Source organism: Gavialis gangeticus, unplaced genomic scaffold (assembly GCF_001723915.1).
Source record: "Gavialis gangeticus isolate Ggan-Ray unplaced genomic scaffold, GavGan_comp1, whole genome shotgun sequence".
Lineage (NCBI taxonomy): Eukaryota > Metazoa > Chordata > Crocodylia > Gavialidae > Gavialis > Gavialis gangeticus.
This window is the reverse complement of record NW_017729022.1, coordinates 97,269,246-97,290,519: the sequence shown is the minus strand read 5'-3', so window position 1 is coordinate 97,290,519 and position 21,274 is coordinate 97,269,246. Positions and strand designations below refer to the sequence as shown.

Genomic DNA, 21,274 nt, shown 5'->3' with positions numbered 1-21,274 from the left:
TCAGGGGGCAGCAGGGCAGGCACTACGAGGAGAGGCTACAGGACCTGAACCTGTTCAGCCTCCACAAGAGAAGGCTGAGGGGGGATCTAGTGGCTGTTTACAAACTGGTCAGGGGGGACCAGCAGGCATTGGGGGAGTCCCTGTTCCCCCAAGCACTACCAGGAGTGACAAGAAATAACAGTCACAAGCTGGCAGAGGGTAAATTCAGACTAGAGATCAGGAGGCGCTACTTTATTGTCAGGATGGCTAGGATCTGGAACCTACTTCCAAGAGAAGTGGTGCTGGCTCCTACCATGGGCATCTTTTAAGAGGAGGCTGGATGAACACCTGGCTGGGGTCATTTGACCCCAGTACTGTTTCCTGCCATGGCAAAGGTTGGACTTGATGATCTGCTCAGGTCCCTTCCGACCCTACCAACTATGAAACTATACAACTGTGTTGACCTATACACTAAAATATGGTAATCTTCTAAGAAGAACAGTGTATGAAGTGCCAGTGGTTTGTACTGTAATCTCCAGAAATAATCTCTTTGAAGAGTCTTTTTGGTTACCTATAACTTGGAATGAATAAAGAATCAAATGGTGTTAGGTAGGGCAATGAGCTGGGGAAATAACTGCTATGGAGTGCAGCAGAACATAGTAGATGCACAAAGATAAGTGTATGTGAACAATGGAACAGCCTGAAATGGAGCTATGTCACTCAAAATAAAGACCCCTTTAACTTTCACTGCTTTGTGATAAAAGTCACTGTTATGACTGGCAGCAGGGGATGGTTCTTCTCACCAACAGTGTTAAATTAAAAACATATGCAAGGAGAGGAATCTGTCCTAGCTGAATTTGTTGCCGGGCTTTTTTCAGCAATTTATTGAACATCAAACTGCTTTTCACTAGACATGGCATAAAGAGGCAATATTATAACATACAGCCCTAATGTACAACCCCTGCATGTCACTGAAACATGTAAGCTGAAGTTTTTATGGTAGTCCTAACATAAGAGGTGCTGTATGATTATACATAATACAACCTCATGCATACCTATATTACAGGGATCCCAAGACTGCTATTAAGAAATAACCTCACCCACTCATTCCCATGCTGCACACACTACATGTTGTAAGAATGTTGTGTGCATTTGTTTTGCATGTGCTTAGGCTTTTTCTCACGTTCTCTGTTCTGAGTGAGCATTCAGAATAGCATTACAGACAATTGAACATTTTTTGAGCACTCCTTGTGTACAGAGAAAGGGTAAATGGGCAGGGCTTTTTTTTTGCAGTGGCAGTTTCACGACCACTGTGGAGATGGCACAGGCATATCATAAGCCACTTAGGTCTAAATCCTCCTGTGAACTTTGCTGATGCGCAGACTGCCATAGGCAAAAATGAACAGACATGCACCCATCTTCCAGACAGAATTTCATTTTGCACTCAAATCATAGAATCATAGGGCTGGAAGGGACCCCGAATGATCATGGGGTCCAGCCCCCTGCATGAGCAGGTACAGATTTAAAAACATTCAAGGAGCAATAGTTTACATACAATATACCCATCCATCCATCCTTACCCTACTGTCCGCAGTTACCTTTTCTAATTCTTGATCTTGACGATTCATCAGAGTTTTCCAGTGTTCATACAGTTCAACATCTTTGTTTTGGATGTCCTTCAAAGTCCCTTCTCTGAGCACCATACCATCCTTCATGGCTATGATCTAGGAAGGAGAACAGACAATAGAGCTACTCAGCAGCGTATCATAATCACTGTATTTGGGGTTCTGCAACATATCTTTACATCAGCTGGGTCAAGCTTGCCACTGGGCTAATTTCTGTGTTGACACTATTTTAGGGCTGTACAACAGCTGGGGGCTGCCCACCCCACAGGCCACACCAACATGGACCACAGGCCCCCAAGTCACATAGTACTTGGATGTCCAACAGCAACAGGCGGCTCCTGCTCCCCTGCTCCAGCATGCACTTGAAACCCCCTTCATCTTACCACAGTGAATGTCTGTGCAGGTGCCTCCCAAGTTGCAATGACCCTGTATGCATGCCCCCTCAGTGCTATACTCCATGACCCCAGTCTTACCCTGAGCTCATACCACCCCTTGAGGGAGGCACAGAACACAGAAATTGGTGGAAGGACTGGGAGCTCAGAGACTCTAGCTGCTATGCAGCCAGAGCAACAGGGAGAGTGGCAGGGGCTTGAGGACTTTAACTTAATCTTTCATGGGCAGCATGTGGCCTGTGGGTCACCAGTTGGACTGCTCTGTCCTATTCAAATTCAGCATATGTTATTCAATTTCTTTTTAATGTTACTTTGGCAATACACATTTTACAATGAAACTATTACAGGCAATAATAATTTGTAGTCATACTTGTTCTGTTCTTCCAAGGACACAATAGATAAGGATGACAATTATAATTAATTTACATTTATATAATACCTTTTAATCGAAGATTCTAAGCACCTCCAATCAGTTTACAAGTTATGGATTGATTCCTTACCCCATGAAATGGAAGTAAAGTATAAGCAAAATACTCCTATTTTGGTAACCCATGTCACCTACCTTTGTGGACAGATTAGGTGGAAGGTAGAATCTGGGGAAGTGCACACTACAAGGACAGGTTCCTGGCAGGACTGTCATTTAAAAACTAGGGGCCTTTGTACACACAACAAAATTCACCTTTAAAGTGGCTTAAATGCCCTTTTGCATGGCTTTAATGGTGTTATTTACACACATGGCAGAATATTCCACTTAAATGGTGTTGCTATTTACATGCTCAGTGGCGTATTCTGCTTAAATGACTTAGTAATTTAGCAAGGTAAAACCCCTCCGAGGCGTTTTAGTTTGCTAGCTAACAAAGTGCAATGGTGCATGGGGCACTGGAAGTCGACGTGCTTGGGGAAGCTTGGGCTTGGCGGACTTCCAGTGCCCCATGCATTATCCCTACCACCTTCTCTTGCTGCCAGCACATCCATCCACCCTCCTGCCACCTTGCCACAGGGGCAAGCCAACTGTTCCTGGGCAGTCCCAGGCAATGGGGATGGTGCACAGAGTGCTGGAGCTTACCTGCCTCTCTCGCAGTTAGGGGATGAGCTGCCGGCAGGCCGAGCAGTCCCTGAGCTGCGGGGGACCCCAGTGCTTCCCTTTGTGGTGGCAGTGCCCCCCAGGTGTCACCTGCCCACTGGCACCTTGCCCGGGTGGTCCTGGGGGGCGCCACCACTGTGGAGGGAGGCATTGGGCCCCATGCAGCTCAGGCAGGTAGGCAGACTCTGGGGGGAGAAAAAAAATCAGGCTCCTTGCCACTTTCCTCCCCCCTCACTCAAGCCTTCCTGCACGAGCTGCCACGGTCTCACAGCCCCTGACCTGCACAGGGCCCAGTGCTTTCCTGCATGGTGGCGGCGCCCCCTGGGACCACCCAGGCTGGGCGCTAGCGGGCAGATGCCAGCCCTGGGAGCCACTGCCATTGTGGAGTGGCACCGGGCCCCGTGCAGCTCAGGAACCTCTCAGCCTGCTAGCAGCTTACCCTCCCCAACACCGCAGGAGAGGCAGGTAGGCTGGAGGCATAAAAAAAAGAGGATCAGGCCCCCTCACCTTTGTACACATGATGGGGATTTAATTCTCCCTAAACTGAAATGGTGAAAACCGTGGGCTTTAAAAACTCACCATTTCAATTTAGGGAGAATTAAACCCCCACTGCATGTACAAGCACCCTAGGATCTGCCTTCCATTTTATACCTACCAGGGCCCATGGAAGTTATTGCAACCCTGATGATTTGAAAAAATGACAAGTAGGAAACCAGAATGAAGACAGCTCCCCTCTTACCCAGTCAGCATGTGGCAGATATTGTAATTTGTGCGTCACCAGAACAAGTGTTCTTTTGTCTTCTTGGAGGAATTTCAAGATACCTTCCTGCATCAAATGATCACTTAAGTGAATGTCCAGTGCAGAGAAGGGGTCATCCTGTGAACAAATAAAAAAAAATAGGAGCAGAGGGTTATGAACTAGCATTTGCTTGCTTATTTTTTTAAATACCTGACCCAATGTAAAAGAGTCAACAGCTCTTACTGAAGTGCCATCCATCTTACTAATTTACATGTGTTAGTTACGGGTAAACTAAGAAACAATAAGATAAAAGCTATTGCTTTTGGACCTGTGGAATTAACTCAGATTTCCCTTATGATTTTTTTATGTTTTGCTTTTGATTCATAAGTCAGTTGAGCACTAGTCTCAGATGGACAGACATAGAAACTACGGGTGTGCGAAGCTTCGGTTGCCGATTCAATTTGGAGAAGATTCGGCCTGATTCAGAGGCCAAATCACCAAAACCAAACTGAATTGGGAGACCAAAAAAACCCTCTGAATCAATTTGGAAAAGATTCAGAAAAAGATTTGGAGATTCAGAAGATAGTTTTTTTGGGGAACAGAAACCGAGAAGAGGGAGGGGGATCGGGAGGGGAAAGACTGACATCTGTAGCTGGCCAGTGACTGTGATCTTTCCCTGAGTTCCCTTCCAATCACAGTGCTCTGGGGGAAGGACACAGAAACAGCACATAAGCCTCTATCTGCAGCTTTTCTGTCCCTTTGTGATCTGTCTCTGCCTGAGCAACAGGAGATCCCCCTGTTACAGGCTATCATCCCTGCTGGTTTCACCCTGCAGTGCTTTAACGCACACACAAAGTCACACATCACGAGTTTTCCTTGTCAGCAACTTGAGGTGCAGTTTCCCAGAAACCCCTTCACCTATCTCCTTGAAACTTGACAGGCCTCATGCCCTCAGAAGGGGCTACCATCCCTGCTGTTTTCATCCAAATCTGCCTCAACACACACAACACGAGTTTTGCTTTCAGCAGTTTGAGGTGCAGTTTCCCAGAAACCCCTGCACCTATCTCCTTGAAACTTACTATGCATCATTCCCTAAGAAGGAACTATTGTCCCTGCTGTTTTCATCCAAATCTGCCAAAATATGATAAAGTTATAGGTATTTTAGTGATTTCCCATTATAGACTATGGCTGAATCTCCGAATCAGCACCAACCCTTCTGAGGCCAATTTGGCCAAATCAGTTCGGGACAATCCAAATCTCAGAATCAAACCATTGACCCCCACATTGGCCAACTCTGAATCAAATACTTCCCTATTCACACAGGCCTAACAGAAACAAGCGAAGGACTGGAACTGTAAATCGCTTACCCATATCTGGGTAAGACTCAGGGCTAATCTAAATAAGTATCTGATGTCATCTGTTTTCTACATAACACATCCAGCAAAGTCTGTACCAATGGAAGCTTCCAGACCTACTAATATTGTGATTTTACTGAAAGGAAAGAATTATAAAGGTGAGGGACTAATTCAGATTTACAACAGAATCTCTTATCACAGATCTCAGTAGATACTTTATTCACCGCATATCTTACAGTAAAATAATTGAGGGTATTTTTATTTTAACACATCTTCTAAGAGTCCATCAGTTTATTTTGCATGGAAATCAAGCAGCCCTCATACAGATGATGACTTTCACAATGTGAATTGAATTTGGAGTAGTGAGACAGAAGTGAAAAGCTGCACATCTTTTTGCTAAATACTCAATCTATTCATTCCCTGCAGTAGGCTAAATTTATGTCCATACGCTTTAGGATGCTCCTTTAATTTCACTGGGATAAAACAGTTCAGTAGGACACTACTCAGTGCAAGGAAGAATATCTTAATCTGTTCCAAACATTTGAAACTGAGATCCATAAGAGGCCTCTCCTTTGTAAAACTCCTTCTATGTTCTGGTACTTTCTCTGATCATTGCTCATTTGTTCTCTTTAATACTTGTGCATTCTGGATTGAAAAGTAGATTGTCAACTGAATACAGGTTCTTGTAGGAAATCTAATAATAAGGGACAATCATTTTGTTACTGAGTTTCCATATGTTATGTATTAAAAAATAAAAACAACTTACCAAGAAAACAATGTTGGTATTTTGATAGAGTGCTCGAGCTACACAGATTCTTTGCCGTTGGCCTCCACTTAAGTTAATGCCCTAATGAATAAAACAGATCATAAATACAAATCATTTGAATAAACAGAATGAATTGTGCATGGCATATGTATTGCCATTTTTAAAACCACCCAAAGGAATATCCCAATAAATATTCAAAGCAAGCACTGATAAAATGCTAGTCCTGTGGGTGAACAAAGTCACTGTATTATACCCTAAGAAAGAAACCTTAATTATTAATCCAATTTTGCATAAACTAATTATGAATATCCAGGAAATTATAAGTTCTTCTCCTGATACACTAGACCTTTCTTAGACAGTATAGTTCAAATGCTGCTGACATAAACTATGACAGCAAAATGTGTACAACTGTTATCAAAGTAGTCTTTCATATAGAAAGGGGTGACCTAAAAAATAACAAATGTAGAAGATTTAAAAAAATTAATTTAAAATAGAAACACTCCTATGATTCAATTTTAAGGTATTTTATAGGGAAACATTTCCCCATTATTTTAATAATACGTAAACTTACAGTGTTACTAAAAATACTGCAAAATGTTATTGCAACTCATATGGACATCCATAAACTAGGTTAAATGTCTGTCCAAAACCCTAATAGCAGAGAAGCCACAGAAGCACAGAACTGAATACTGGCTACTGCCTGTGTTTTTTGCAGTGTCCCCAGATCGAACTCTGTGGACATGTTCCCATGAGAGGGAATGTGCATTTTCCCAGGGACAAACATGTGCCACAGCTAGCTGTCCCTGGGGAATGCCCCTGCATGCATGCTTTGGTATGCAGCAAGTTACCTCAGATGGGGTAGGGGAGGCTGGGGCCAGCACCTGGGCTGGCCCCAGCAGCCTTACCTTGGGCCCTGGGAGCAACCCAAGGCTGCAGCAGTGGCGATCCAAGCATGTGGAGCTTGGCTAGCACTGGAGGGTGGTTCTGGTTGGTCAGGCTCCAGTTTTGGGAAGTACACACTACTTCCATGTGCACCACCCACCTTTTTCTGTCTTGTTCTTTTCTGACAGCAGGATCCCATTGTGTCAAAAAAACCTGCTGCACTGCTAATTAGTAGTGCAGTGAATGCATGCATGTGCTGCACATGTGGTTTGCGGTGTTGCAGATGGGTTTGCAGATACCCAAGCAAGCTAGTTTAAACCTGGCACAGGTATATTCTAACAAGCTGCAATCACACCTTCAGATTTTAGTGAAAATATACTGATGAGAGTTTAGAAGTAAAACTCCTCAGGTTTGAGGTCAGTGCTATAGCTCTTTACTTTTGTCTATGCCACTAAGTAAATATAGACACAGGGCTCAATTCTTATTTGCACCAAGATCACCTTTGTCCATTCTAGTAGTGTCAGAGGGTTATATTTACACCCATTTTAAAACCTCTTTACTCTGCCAGAGTGATGTAAAGTGCCTTCATTGTAAATGAGAATCAGGTGTACAGCTTACAGTGAACATAGTGGAATTACTGCAGGGATAAATGTCTTCATTGTTTTTAGTAAGTCTGTGCATTATTAGTGTCCTAACTGGCTTAATTTTCCCTGCTGCATGATAAAAAGGAATGCAGTAATTCCATGGTACTTTACAGAAAAATTTAATGCACAGGGATGGATTCAGATCTCAGCAGCCAAGAGAATTATGCACATTTGCATGCAAGTAACTACATGATTTTAGACCAAGGTCTCCGCTTTGGTGATCACGAGAGGACTGACTAGTATCATAAAAAGTGGAATTAGTAGGTTGCTAAATATCATGAGTACTGATGAAAATACTAATAAATGCAGAATAACTATAACAATCACTACAGAAATAAAACTACTACTAACATTTACCAGGCTTTGCAGCCCAGTGCAAACCAGAAATGTGACATTAAAGAGTGCCTTCTTATTACATAGACCAAACTGTCATAAAAACTTTCTTTACCCTTTCTCCAATTTCTGTCTGATCACCAAATGGTAACAAGTCAATGTCAGGTTGTAGAGAGCAGGCATCTGTAACAGTTTTGTATCTGTAAAAAGAATGTCAGCTCAAGACTATTATTAATTATAGAAGGTAACCAGTCAAGAAAACAAAAACATTCACTCAAGATTCAAACTGACTCTCTTATAGAGGTTCAAAAGAATTTGGATAACTTTAAAATGATTTTTGTGAGGACTGTACAAAACAGTATCTTTATTAGTGTTATTTTTTTACTGGACCTATTTTCTTGTGATCTAAAAACTACCATTAGTGGGTGTGTCTACATGATCTGTGTGGTAGATTAATCTACTGCACAGTAAAGCAACACCATTTACATGAGTGCATCATTTACCACACAGTAAATCAGTCTACTGTGCAATTAGCTACCTAAACTAACTGCAGAGTAGCGCATGTGTAAATGCCAAGCAGCGTTGGGACACAGTAGCTCTCTGCCTCCCCCAAGTCCTGGTGCTGTTCAGCTCCCAGCCAGAGCAGCCCCACAAAGGGTTTCCCCATGAAGACTGGAGCTGGCTGGGAGCTGTCCCACTTTTTTGGCAGCTCCCAGCCACCTCTAGGATGCTTGTGGAAACCCCTGACCAGCCTAGAGCTGGCTGGGAGCTGCTCAAGAAATGGGACAGCTCCCAGCCAGCCCCTGGATGCACTGGGAAGCCCTGCTAGTAGGCGTGTGCGAAACAGGCCGTATTCAATTCGAATTTGGATTTGGCCTGAATCGGGGACAGTGATTCATTTAATTGATTTGGATCACTGTTCCTGATTCCATTTGGCCAAATCTGAACCTGAAGATTCGATGCTGATTTGGAGAATCGGTGATTTGGTCACAGACACAGCTTTAAATGTTTTTTCTACATACCTCAAGGTACCAGGCACAGCTCATGAATGCTGCGATGGTGGGACAGATGAAGCGTCCCACAGGAGCGTGGGGGCTCCCCTGCATGCTTGGCAGCAAACCCGGAAGTGGACTGGAATTACTTCTGGTCCACTTCTGGGTCTGCTGTCGAGCACACAGGGCCCCCTCCTATGCCCCTCTGGCTCATCAATCAGCCGTGGGGGGACCCTGGGTGCCCCCCCCCAGACCCAGAAGGCACCAGTCGCTAAGGCAGGGGGCCCCACAGTGCGCTCCCCTGTGGACCCCAAAGTGGATAGGAAGTGCTTGTGGTCCACTTCTGGGCCAGCTGCTGAGCATGCTGGGGAGCCCCCTGTGCTCCTGTGGGACGCTCCATCCTCCCCACCATCTCAGCATTCACGAACCGCCTGCTACCTTGAGATATGTAGAAAACAACATTTCAAGCTGTGTCTATATCAAAATTGCCGAATCTTTCCAAATCTCTCCAAATCGATTTGGAGGGTTCCAATTCGATTCGGAGAGATTAAAGGGTCTCCTGATTCGATTCAGATTTGGAGATTCAGCCACCGAATCAGGATGAATCTCCACCAAATCGAATCAGGGACAGAAGCTTCGCACAGCCCTACCCAGTGAGCACAGGACTTATCCCCATATGCAGGGGGCCAAGAGAGCTCTGCAGTGGCAGCTATCTCCCAGTCCCCTGCACATCAGGACCCCTCCCAATGTGCACGGGGCCAGGAGGCATCTGCCGCCACAGCCAACAGAGCTCTTCTGGTCCCATGTGCATGGGGACCGTCCCATGCTCCCTGCCAGCCCCCAGGCTAGCACCTCAGGGGATCCTGAACCTCCATTAGTTGCTGCAGGGGGCCAGAGCAAGGTAGGAGTAGCCTTGTACTAGGCTGCTCCTGTTGGGAGCAGATTTGCACCCAACAGGGAGCATGTATAGATACACTCCCAGGGGAAGGCTTACTGCACAGTATTTTACTGCACAGTAAGCCTTTATAGCATTAATAGCACACGTAGACACACCCGGCGAGTACCATTTCTGCACCATTTAAATGAAGAGACCATCCAACCCTTTTAATTAATGCCTTGAGTAAATGTGCAGTAAGTTTCCATAATCATAATCCATAATCACTATTTCCCCTCTGGGTGCTTCTTCACTTGCTTTCACTTAGAAGTGCAAATAGCTAAATCAGGCAAAATCATTATCTGATCTGAATGGAAACAGGAAATCTTATAAGAGAACTTGTTGCCACACGATTCCCAGCTCTGTAGGAGGTAGTTAGGAATAATCTGATGATAAGCATCTGAGCTCTTTCTCAGCTAATGTCAATTAAATTAGCCTGATTAAAAACCTCTATGAACCTGGCCCCTGAACTCCTGGATGTATATCTGGAGTTTGAGATTTGCCCATCATGTCCTGTTCTTATGTGAATTGACACATCTTAGAAAAGCTTACACTGAGAGGAGTGGAATTTGTTTTTAATAGCTTAAAGTGAGTGCTGCACATAAAAAATTACTAACCTCCAGGAATTTGTTTTCCTAAAATCAAGTCACTTTTTCCACTGTATTTCTTAGCTGACTTCTTAAATTAACATAGGCAACAGCAGGCATGATAGAACCAGAACATCTCAGTTTTGATATTCAGTTCCTTTGCATTTCCAATTAGAGACGTATATCACTGGCTTAAGGTAGGCACACTAAAGGCAAGCCTGTCTTGAGCCCACTTCCATTGATTTAAGTGGTGGTTTTAGAATGTGATTCTCTAATATCCATTGGACTAGAAAAGAATCAAGGCATGAATAATTGCTAGGTCCTCTGCTCCCAGAGTCACATGATGACCCTGGACTCTCACCCTGAATTAGAAAACTAGACAATATGTTTCTAGTCTCCACATGTAACAGGGATGCAGAGGTGCCTGAGACAGTATGTAGCCAAGGGCAGAATGAGCACCAGCCACTAGAAAGCCTATGGAATGAACCTTGCCCTTAGGCTTCATAGGACCCAGAGAGTGGTGGTCAATGGAAGCCAACTGTCTTAGTGCGCTGTGACCAGTGTAGTCCCCCAAGGCTCTGTCCTAGGGCCTATCCTATTTAACATCTTCATCAATGATGTCAACACTGGTGTCAGAAGCGGACTGGCCAAGTTTGCTGATGACACCAAACTCTGGGGTAAAGCATTCACACCTGAGGACAGGAGGGTGATCCAGGCGGATCTTGACAGGTTCAAGAAATGGGTGGATGAGAACCTGATGGTGTTCAACACCAAAAAATGCAAGGTTCTCCACGTTGGGAGGAAAAACCTGCAACATGCTTACGGGGTCGGCAGTTAGCACTACAGATGAAAGGGACTTGGGGGTCATGATTGACCACAAGATGAACATGAGCCTTCAGTGTGATGCTGCGGCTAGTAAAGCGAGCAAAACACTGGCTTGCATCCATAGGTGCTTCTCAAGTAAATCCCGGGATGTCATTCTCCCCTTGTACTCAGCCTTACTGAGGCCACAGCTGGAGTACTGCGTCCAGTTTTGGGCTCCGCAATTCAAAAAGGATGTGGAGAAGCTTGACAGGGTGCAGAGAAGAGCCACGCGCATGATAAGAGGTCAGGAAAACAGACCTTATGATGAGAGGCTGAGAGCAATGGGGCTCTTCAGCCTGGAAAAGCACAGGCTCAGGGGTGATCTGGTGGCCACCTATAAATTTATCAGGGGTGCTCATGAGGATCTGGGGGAATGTCTGTTCACCAGAGTGCCCCAAGGGATGAAAAGATCAAATGGTCACAAACTCTGCCACGACGGATTCAGGCTGGACATAAGAAAAAACTTCTTCACTGTCCAAGACCCTAAGATTTGGAATAGACTGCTGCCGGAGGCGGTTCAAGCACCCACTCTGAACGCCTTCAAAACACATTTGGATGCTTATCTTGCTGGGACCCTATGATCCCTGCTGACTTTCTCCCCTGGGGCAGCGGGCTGGACTCAATGATCCTCCGGGGTCCCTTCCAGCCCAAATGTCTATGAAATCTATGAAAAGAAATCTATGAAATTTACATAGAAATTGCTAATTACCTCTGTTTGTTAAAAGGGCTCCCACAGGTAATGTTCTCTTCCACTGTAGCATTCAATAGCCATGGCTTCTGTGCTGCATAAGCCACAGAGTATCTGTTTCGACTGAAAAAATGAGAGCACCAGTGAATGAGATCAGCCTGACACTTCTTAGAATTGAGTTAACAGTATGCATTAAAATGTAGGCAATGGAAAGGCACATAAAGCAACCATGATAAAAATAAGGGGAGAAGCTTTAAATGAGAAGGTTACAGCACCCTCTCTCCGCCTTGAGGTTAAAGGTTTTCATTCTAGGTTGTGTTACTTCCACACATGCTTTAAATGGGCTGTTACTTAGCCAGACTTGATATATGCAATTGGGGACCAAAAACACATTATAAATGTCTAAAACTACCATTCTGTCAATCCTGAACATAAATTTTAAAATACAGAAGCATATCAGCTTGGGTTCTTTTATTTTCTGCGGTCAAAATCATCTACTTATTAAACAACATTAAAAATTGAGATTATCAGTCCATTTGCCTTGCTGGCTTTCAGTGTTCATAGGTTATGTTAAACTGCTAAGTGCTTGCAATACATTTTTAGTAGAGCTCTTTCTCTTATATGTAATTCCATATTAACACCTCAATGGACTGACATGGTACAGTAAAGTAAGATAATTGTGTACTAATTTGGATAATAGCATTATGGTCTTTCAAGTAAGTATCATGCATACTTTGAAAGTACCTGCATGTACAACAATGTCTAAATCACACATGCATGACTGCTGTGCCCTTTACTCATGCTGTTTAGCTTATGCATTGCTGCCAATAAGATCATACAGTATCAAACATTTTTCTGAGACTTCTTCACTGCTTGAACAAGAAGGCGTGAATTACAGATGCACTGTTAGTCTGGAATCTAATTTCTCAATCTATGTTGCTTCAAATAAGATAATTTACATTATTTTTAATGTTTGAATCCTTTCTATGGGAAGTTTCCATGTTTTGTGAGACAGGGTGCTAAGGTATTGGAAACAGTGGTTAGAAGCATTCAGCATTATCCCATAACTTCTTGTGTTTAGGGATTTAGAAGGCACCAATATGTTAATATATCTCCTTAGATTGTCAGGTATCAGATAATGTAGTGGTTCCCAATTACAGTTATGTGCATACTACTGATGTAGTACTTTTGCCATTTTGTGAAAGGTATTTTTGGCTTCCTTACCTTCCTTCAAGACCTGTTTTTTCCCCACTGAAGTCAATGGCACAGTAAGTAACTGACTTCAACAAAAGCAAAATTAAGCTATCTTCCACATGCCATCACTATCCACCCTGCTTTCACTGTGTGTGCTCTAATACAGGAGTGAAACTAAAGATTTGGAACAGCATAAAATCCATTTTTGATTACAACAAATGGGAGAATGGAGGCATTACAGCCTGACATCCATAACCCAGATCCTCCAGGATGCTGGGTGCCCTAAGCTCTCAGCACTGCCAGTGGGAGTTGAGAACACTTAATAATATGGGGGAAAATGCTTTGCACTCCTCATGCTCAAGCTTTTAAACTGACAGAGAAGCAAAATCCCCTGTTCAGATTGGGAACCACTGCATTTAGTCAGATAGTCCTTTAGCAGGTGATTATCTACATGGTAAGAAGACAAAGATATGACTGAAGAATACAAAGATGGAGGTTCAGGCAGATTCTGAGGAAGCATATAAGTCAGATCAAATACACTGAAAATGGAAATAATACCTTCTGGGTGCTTCCAAAGAAGGTTCATTTTCATTTACACTGTAAGTTATGGTAAATGAAGTTTAGTATTCAGGAAATAGACAGCAACTTTATGTGTAAAATTCATCTATAGGGAAAATGGGTATGGTTCATATTTAAACATCTATATCCCTATATCAATTTGCCTTTTAAAGAGAAAATTGTGCAAGTATAATTATTGATATGTACAAAGAAATCGTGGCTCTGCTGTTTTTCGTTACCACATACCTGTACTGTCAGCAAACTGAACTAGCAAAGTTACAGTGCAGTTTGAAAATTACTTTAAAAATAACCAGGGCAGTTTAATACCTACTGAAGTAAGGTACCAGTAATACTTGAGCATATATAAGTTCGGCAGGCACTGTGCATGTTCTCCCACATAGTTCTGTCAATGTACTGTAGACTAATTTGAATTCTAACCCTGAGTTATGCCATATGATACTTTGAACAGGGTTCTGGGATATGCTTAAGTGGGTTCTGACTTGAAATCACTCAACTCATTTTCAATGGTCAACCAGGAAAGGTTTTCCATGCTGATCACTAGAAATAAAATGCTGTATCATCACCACCACGTAGCCCTGCCCCTCATCCCAAATTCATCAAGGAACATTTTTATACAACACATTTTCAATGGCATGCAATGGCAAGCATGATATATATAACATCATAGCTTTCTCTTTTTATTATCAGAGTTAACAGGATTGCTGTTATAGGATTCTAGTCAAAGGAAGCCTGGTGCTTGTTACCAAGAATGGTGATGCATCCCTGCAAGCTTCAATAGCTTGGAAACCTAAAAGAGGAAGGTTATGCTAGGTAAATGGAAACAGATATTAGGAGGGATAAAACCAGCATTATTTAATTCATTGAATAAAAAAAGCCCATGAGTGTATGGCATAGAAGTTGGATCTTCAGAATGAAATACTGTATGGCTGAGATCTGAATGTCAGCCTGTCTGCCAGGAGAGAATCATCAGTAGCTGCAGAAGATCCACCTGCAAAGGGTATAGACTTCTGACAGTAGAGCCCTGCTAATGCAAGATTCATATATTTAGCATTTTCCTAGAACTGGGATGTGCTGGATCTGCTCTTCCATATAAAGTAACTGATGGCTTCAATAATTCTTATCTTGAGAGGTGAGTAATGTTGTGTTTTGCTAAAACACCCCACTCTCTCCTTTTTTTTCATTTTCTTTGATGTATGAGCATCACAGATTCTACCTCAGGTAGGATATTGTTTAACCAGAATCAGCACTTTATTATCAGAAGCTTCCTATCTTTTTAACTATGGAAAGATATTCCAAAAGAGGAAGAGATGGAGGGATTTGAGATAGAAATGTGGTAGAAATTAGCCCAAGCTAAAGGGACAAAAAGTACTGAAGTTCCAAAGATTTCCATTTAAAAGGCTCTATTTGGATGCAGCATTTTATAAAACTGTGCCTAATAGGTTTATGCATTTAAATTTGTTTGTTTGCTTTTTACTTTTCACAGAAAAAAATATCTACATTTCTCCACAGTGGATTGTTCCCAGAAGACTTAAACTATGAAAAGCATTGGATTGATCAGATCAATCAGTTAATTTCTACATTTTGTACATTAGTTGTCAAGTGTACTCAAAATCAAGGTTTTTAGGGAAAGTCAAAAAGAGACTTAGATGAAAACTGGACTGCTTTCAATGTGTACAAGGCTGGAGCTTTACAGACACACTAACTTATCTCCAAGGACCTTGATACACATTGCACTTTGAGTCGTGTTAGTCCTCCCTCAAGTTTGGAGCAGCCACACCTTAAAATTAAAAACCTTCTCTGGCTGTCCCCAACCTGCACAGCTGTGACTTGCCACTAGAAGCCTGACTAGGAGCTCACTTGTTCCCCCTCTATCCCCATACACCCCACTCCTGGACCCATCCATGCTCTGCAACCTGGCTAGCTGGCATGTGCTCTGCAGGCTGTTTGTATGGGGTTGCACTCCTGGGGGTAGGAAGGTCACACCCCTGGGTGTGAGAGGGGGGGTTGGCTTAGTGCCAGAACTGCACCGTGGGTAGCAGAGTTCAGGGGATGGAAAGTTTGTCCACACATAACCAGAGGGTGGGGGAACGGACATTGCATCCTGGCTCATCTGTAGGGAGTGGCCACACATTAATGGAACAGGAGCTGGGTAACAGAGATCAGAGATAAACCTGCCCTGGAGTGGCATAACTTTAAGCTGCCTAAAGTGTGCTTCAGACTAGTTTTAGGTGTTAATGTGTGGACAATCCAGGAGTTAAGAGCTCCAGGAGCCACCTAAAATTAATGTGTAACAAGGCCCTAATTCTAACCACTTATTCCTCCTACTATAAAATGAATGCAGAGGACAAATCAAGACCAAATCTCTCAATTCCAGCTAAATTGTGAGTTTGAGCATTTTCCTTCTAATGTGCAGGGCCCTTAGGCCAAAGACATTCCAGGAATCAGTGAGGATCTCAGCCAGTCTCCTCACCCAGCCATCTCAGTGTGCACAGTTTTTGTAATTATGTGACATTGGCTCCTGGCCTTGGCTAGCTACCTATTTATATATGTTTACCACACACCAGTGTGTTATCTAAATTTCTGTGGGAGCAACACTGTGTTATGTAGCTGTACATATTCATAATTACAGCTGGTAGTGCTCCACCTATGACGTGTGTTTCCAGCCAGAAAGTATAGCAGCAGTTGACACTACCTAGTAACACTAGGTTTCCGTCATCTCCAGCAGTCTGAATGTGATGAAAACATGTTAGTAATGAAGTTAATCCATACATTAACAGCTTGTTTTAGTGAAGGCCTCATATAGGAAAATATACTGCAACTCCTTTCTCTAAGGAAGAATTTCATCCCTGGCAACTTCTCACTAATCGGAATTGTACAAGTTTATCCTATGGCAGATTTAGGCCCCAAAAGGGCAAAATTATCCCCTTCCTGTACCAGCATAAAGCTAAATGAATTACTGCAGATGTACACCAGTGTAACTGAGGACCAAAACTGGACCAATAATACTTTACCTACATTACTATGTCTGACACTGCTGGGGATTTTACCCTGCCTAAATCTAATCCCCTTGTCCACCACTTGATCAGCAAATATATTATCTCATGCATGCAGAATCACATGGAAAGGGAATTAAGAAAGTAATTAGAACCTTTATTATGACTTTGCAAAATACAGCAACAGGATTCATTTAATTAATACCTGAGATGTCCTTCTGCATTCACCTCTCTTTCAGGCAGTCTGAAATTATCAGCAAAACAACTGTGTTTGTGTCAGCTTTACCAAAGTATTGAGTGCAATGTACAAAGTGGTGAGTCAGTAAGGCCTTAGATAGTTCATAATGGCTGAGTTACATATTTTGTTATGTGTCAACTGTAAGTCCACAAAGAGAATAGTTTTAATGTTACTCCTAAAAGCTGTGAGGATTGAATATTGCTATTCAGAGTATCATGGAAAATATATTTTACAAGCAACCAGAGTGACAAATGTTTGAAAGTCACTGATCACATAATGTTCTCATGTACCCTTTGGCAAAACATGTTTGTGATTTTTCATCCTTCTTTATTGCTGTTTCAACAATTACAGTTCTTTGAGATACTCACAATTTAAAGGGCCCAAGACACAAGCTGAATATACGCAACTTAAACCAAAGCCAGTGCAAGTGCCCCAAAAAAGAAATATCAGCTGCTTTAAATTTGCTAGGGGTAGTTTTGGGGAAGCATTATTATAGAACCTTTTTTGATACTGGTAAGAATTACTACTCTTAGGGTGCATCTACAGGTTGCCCTATGGCGATGTTGTTACTGCACCATGCTTCAGTACTTCCTTTTGAAAGTATTAAAGCATGGCGCAGTAACTGCCCATACTGTGCCATATGCACAGCATACAATTATTTTTAGCAGCTGCTTCACCGTAGTGGTGCGCTATAATGGGGGATTATTAGTGCTGCTATGGCAAAGTAGCTGCTGGTTACATGTAGACACCTGTGGATGCTATGTCATACTAGCATCACGTGTAGATGCACCATTACAGTATGATTTCACTTTGCTGTCTGGAGATTCGTGTGTGCTTGAATGTTTGTAAGATTAATTTTCTGAAGATAATTATTGAAACTAAGTACGGAAAGCCTTCTCTTTATATATTGATCCTTCAAAATATGTACGGAAAGGAATGACTTATCTCAAAGTCAATATCTGGTTTAAATAGTGTAATTAATTGTGATAAGCATTATTACTTTAGGTCAATGTATTACTGTTTACACCCAATTCTCTATTCAGACCTACTAAAGTTACTGTTGCATCGGCTCCAAGTTTACCTATGGTCCCAACGAGATTATTTGTTTTAGAATAGCACCCAGTGAAACATGGCTGGGGAACACAAAATTGCCACATACACTGTACACAATAAAGACAGGAAAAGGAAAATCATTAAACTTTAAAAACTGCTGCAAAGAAAAAGGGGAAAATAGATAAATATCTGAAGAATTGGGCATACCATTTGGAACAGTGTGATGAAATTCATCAACCTTCACTACACAAAATTCAAAGAGATGAGCTGGGAGTCTTAGACTCAGGCAAACAGAATCAATCTCCCAGATCACAGAGCAAGTATTAGGATTGCAGCACATTCCCAGCCCTGCCCTCGCCTCCTTCGCCTACTACAGCTGCTGTTCCAAGCTGTGGCTGGAATATAGTGCTGCTCAACTGAACCCCCCAGTACAAGGGTTCTCATTTATTAGATCTGCATATGTGTGGATCCAATGGCCACCACCCATGGGCACCACTGTCTTCAACCATAGCACCACTGCTGCACTGAGCATAAGCAGGCCTCATCCGACTTCCACAGATGTCAACATTAAATATTTGACAGACTTCAACAGGTACAGGCTTGGGTCATTTTCAGTCCAACCTCTCACTGGGCTTTTCTTTATTAGCAGCACCATCTTTAAACTGGAAAGAGGATTTTTCATTTATACTGGTACCTGACACGTGTCACACTACAAATTAACATTGCTGAAACTTTGATGTGTCCTCTCTTTATTGTTACCCACAGCACAATCATGTAAAACAATGCTGGTCAGCCTAATTACAATTAGACAAGAATCCAAAACTAGCATGCAGTTTTGTCCTTTATATTTGTTAAATATTCTATTTATTTTCTCTATTTTTATAGGGGATGGAGGAATTTCACAACCATTTTCACAGGCTTCAATAACATAGCAGTATAGGGTTTGCAACACATCATATGAGTATAATGGTCACAGAAGGAATGCTCAAGGAATAAAGAATACATGCATGTTGTAAAATGGTGGCTCTCCTAAAGACAATGGCAAAAATCCCATCATGGAACCACTGTTTCATCCCTGATGCTTTAAACTGTGCCTCATAACACATATTTGACACGTAGATGGGTATATCTTTCCAATTCAGGTCATAAACTAAGATTGGTATGCTGGAGACTGACCACTCAGCTGGTTTCAACTGTTTTTAGATTCCCTTACAGTTCTTTCCTCAACAATCTCACTATTACATCTCCTACCCTGCCACAAAGAAAATATTATCAGCTGCAACACAAAGGATCTGAGGTAAATGTGCTGGTGACACTTTATAGGGAATATTTTGGCAGGTGGAACCAGATGATGAGCCAACACATTTTGCACTGTTCATTATGAAGCCCCATTCAGGTCATCTTAGAATAGAACAGTTAGAAGCTGTGGAAAACATACTTGCTCCAGTGAACTTTTCCCTCCAGAGTCTGCATCTCTCCAAGTATAGCAAGGAGAAGTGAAGATTTGCCACAGCCCACCTGACCCACAATCATTGTCATCTGACCTGTAATGATAAAAGAAATAATAATTAATACATAATGAAAATGAAAACCAGAAAAGATTACCAAATGATCAAGGCCTAATTCACTAAGCATTTAAAAAACATGGTTATACTTGTTGCTACCCAATATGCTTTTGTGAATATGAAGTTCTACATGTTTCCAGTTAATTTTTAAGGAATGGATACAGGCATACAGTATCTTCCATAAGGTGAATATATTTTTATGTTATATGCTGTATGTGTGTTAATGACATGTAGTATGACATAATTCCCCTGCATATTCCTATTCTTGCAGTGCAGGAATGTCTAACTTTAAAAGTCACATGTGGCTGCATTTTGGGGGTTGTTTGCAGTTACTTAGGCTGAAGTTACCCATTACTATTTCGACAATACTAATAGCACTTAAAATATGAGCATCTGCATGTTAAAGCCTGTTAATTCATGAAATGCCCTCTGAGGGCGCATCCAGACGAGCATGCACATGTGTCTTGCAGCATCTCAAACCCCTTTGAGACACTGCAAGACACACATGTGGGAACAAAAAAAATGTTCCCTGTGCTGAATATTTGCAGCCTGGAGACAAAATTAGACCCCTGGATATCCAGGGATTAAAAAAAAATGCACCGTGGAACAGCAGGGCAAGGCACTGGTCAGGACTGTGCCTGGAGGCAACCCAGGCATCACTCCTCCAAGAGAGATGCTCTGATTTCTCGACAGAGTGTCTCTGTGGTGCTTCTGTTGCCCCCAGTGCTGTCAAGGGTAAGTTAGGGACATGGGTTGGGAGGGCGTTATGGGTAGGGGTGGGCATGGATGGGTGTGAGGAGTAGCAGGAGGATGTCAGGGGCCATGGGGAATGGCGGAGGGATGTCAGGGGGTGTCAGGAGTGGAGGGAGTTTTCAGGGGCTATGGACAGTGGCAGGGGGATGTTGGAGAGCGGAGGGGGATGTCAGGGGGGGTGTCAAGAGTGGAGGGGGTTGGTGGACACCATGGGGAGTGGAGGAGAATGTCAGGGGGTGTGGGGAGCAGTGGGGGGGATGTGCCATATGTGGATGGGTTCGTGGAGGGGCTGGAGCAGGGGCTGACACACACCTGCCCCTCCACCTGGCTCCTGCAGCTCTGGTTGGCAGGATGCATTTTCCATGAGGCTCAGGTGTGCCTGAGCCTCCTGGAAAAACATGCCCCACTGGCCCGACACAGTCTGCTCCAGCCCGGGCCAGGCTGTGCAGCTAGCGTATGTTTGCACAGGAGCTGCACCTCCTGCAGCCATGCGTCCCGCTCCAGTGCAAAGCCGGGCTAGTGAGCCGCACCAGGTCAGGTCCTGCACAGCCACCAGACGCAGGACCTGGCGCAGCATGCAGGGACAGCACACTGAGCAAAGCCATGTCCTGCCAGTACTGGGGTGTCTCACACTGCCAGGCAAGGCTGATTCCATGGCAGCAGGACCCAGTGCGGGATGCGGTCCACGTGATTGGTGCTGGCCCCCAGGTGATGCTGGCAAATGACGCCGGTCCCCAACCAGTGGCACACAGGAAGTACTGGCTCTGAGCTGCTTGGGGCTGCACTGTGGGAGGGCTGGCAGCAGCAGGCTCTGAGCACCCCTCTCCTGCTGCTGTTGGAGGGGGACAATTGTGGGCCCTGTGCGGGGAGGCTGTGGCCCTGCACAGTGCCTGGGATCCTGCCGGGGGGGCTGTTGCCCTACAGGGGGGAGCTGGGGCCCTGCAGGGGGTGCAGTCCATGTGCTGTGTGGGGGGGCTGTATCCTGTGGGGGCCAAGGGACCCACCCCTCCTGAGCAGCCCCCCCCCACTAGGGCC

General features: G+C 43.5%; 1 protein-coding gene across 7 annotated transcripts in view; it reads right to left on the bottom strand.

Annotated features, from left to right (window-relative positions):
* The window catches only part of ABCC9 (ATP binding cassette subfamily C member 9), a 163,592-nt gene that overhangs the window by 76,021 nt on the left and 66,297 nt on the right, over window positions 1-21,274 (bottom strand). For 5 of the 7 annotated variants that reach the window (XM_019515668.1, XM_019515667.1, XM_019515671.1 and 2 more), the window contains 7 exons: window positions 19,360-19,465; window positions 13,617-13,655; window positions 11,886-11,987; window positions 7,915-7,999; window positions 5,941-6,021; window positions 3,820-3,957; window positions 1,578-1,703 (listed from right to left, as the gene is read on the bottom strand). In XM_019515668.1, coding sequence (XP_019371213.1) covers window positions 1,578-1,703; window positions 3,820-3,957; window positions 5,941-6,021; window positions 7,915-7,999; window positions 11,886-11,987; window positions 13,617-13,655; window positions 19,360-19,465 — 677 coding nt within the window. The remainder of the gene's footprint in view (window positions 1-1,577; window positions 1,704-3,819; window positions 3,958-5,940; window positions 6,022-7,914; window positions 8,000-11,885; window positions 11,988-13,616; window positions 13,656-19,359; window positions 19,466-21,274) is intronic. The other 2 variants (XM_019515674.1, XM_019515673.1) reach the window with 1 other exon arrangement.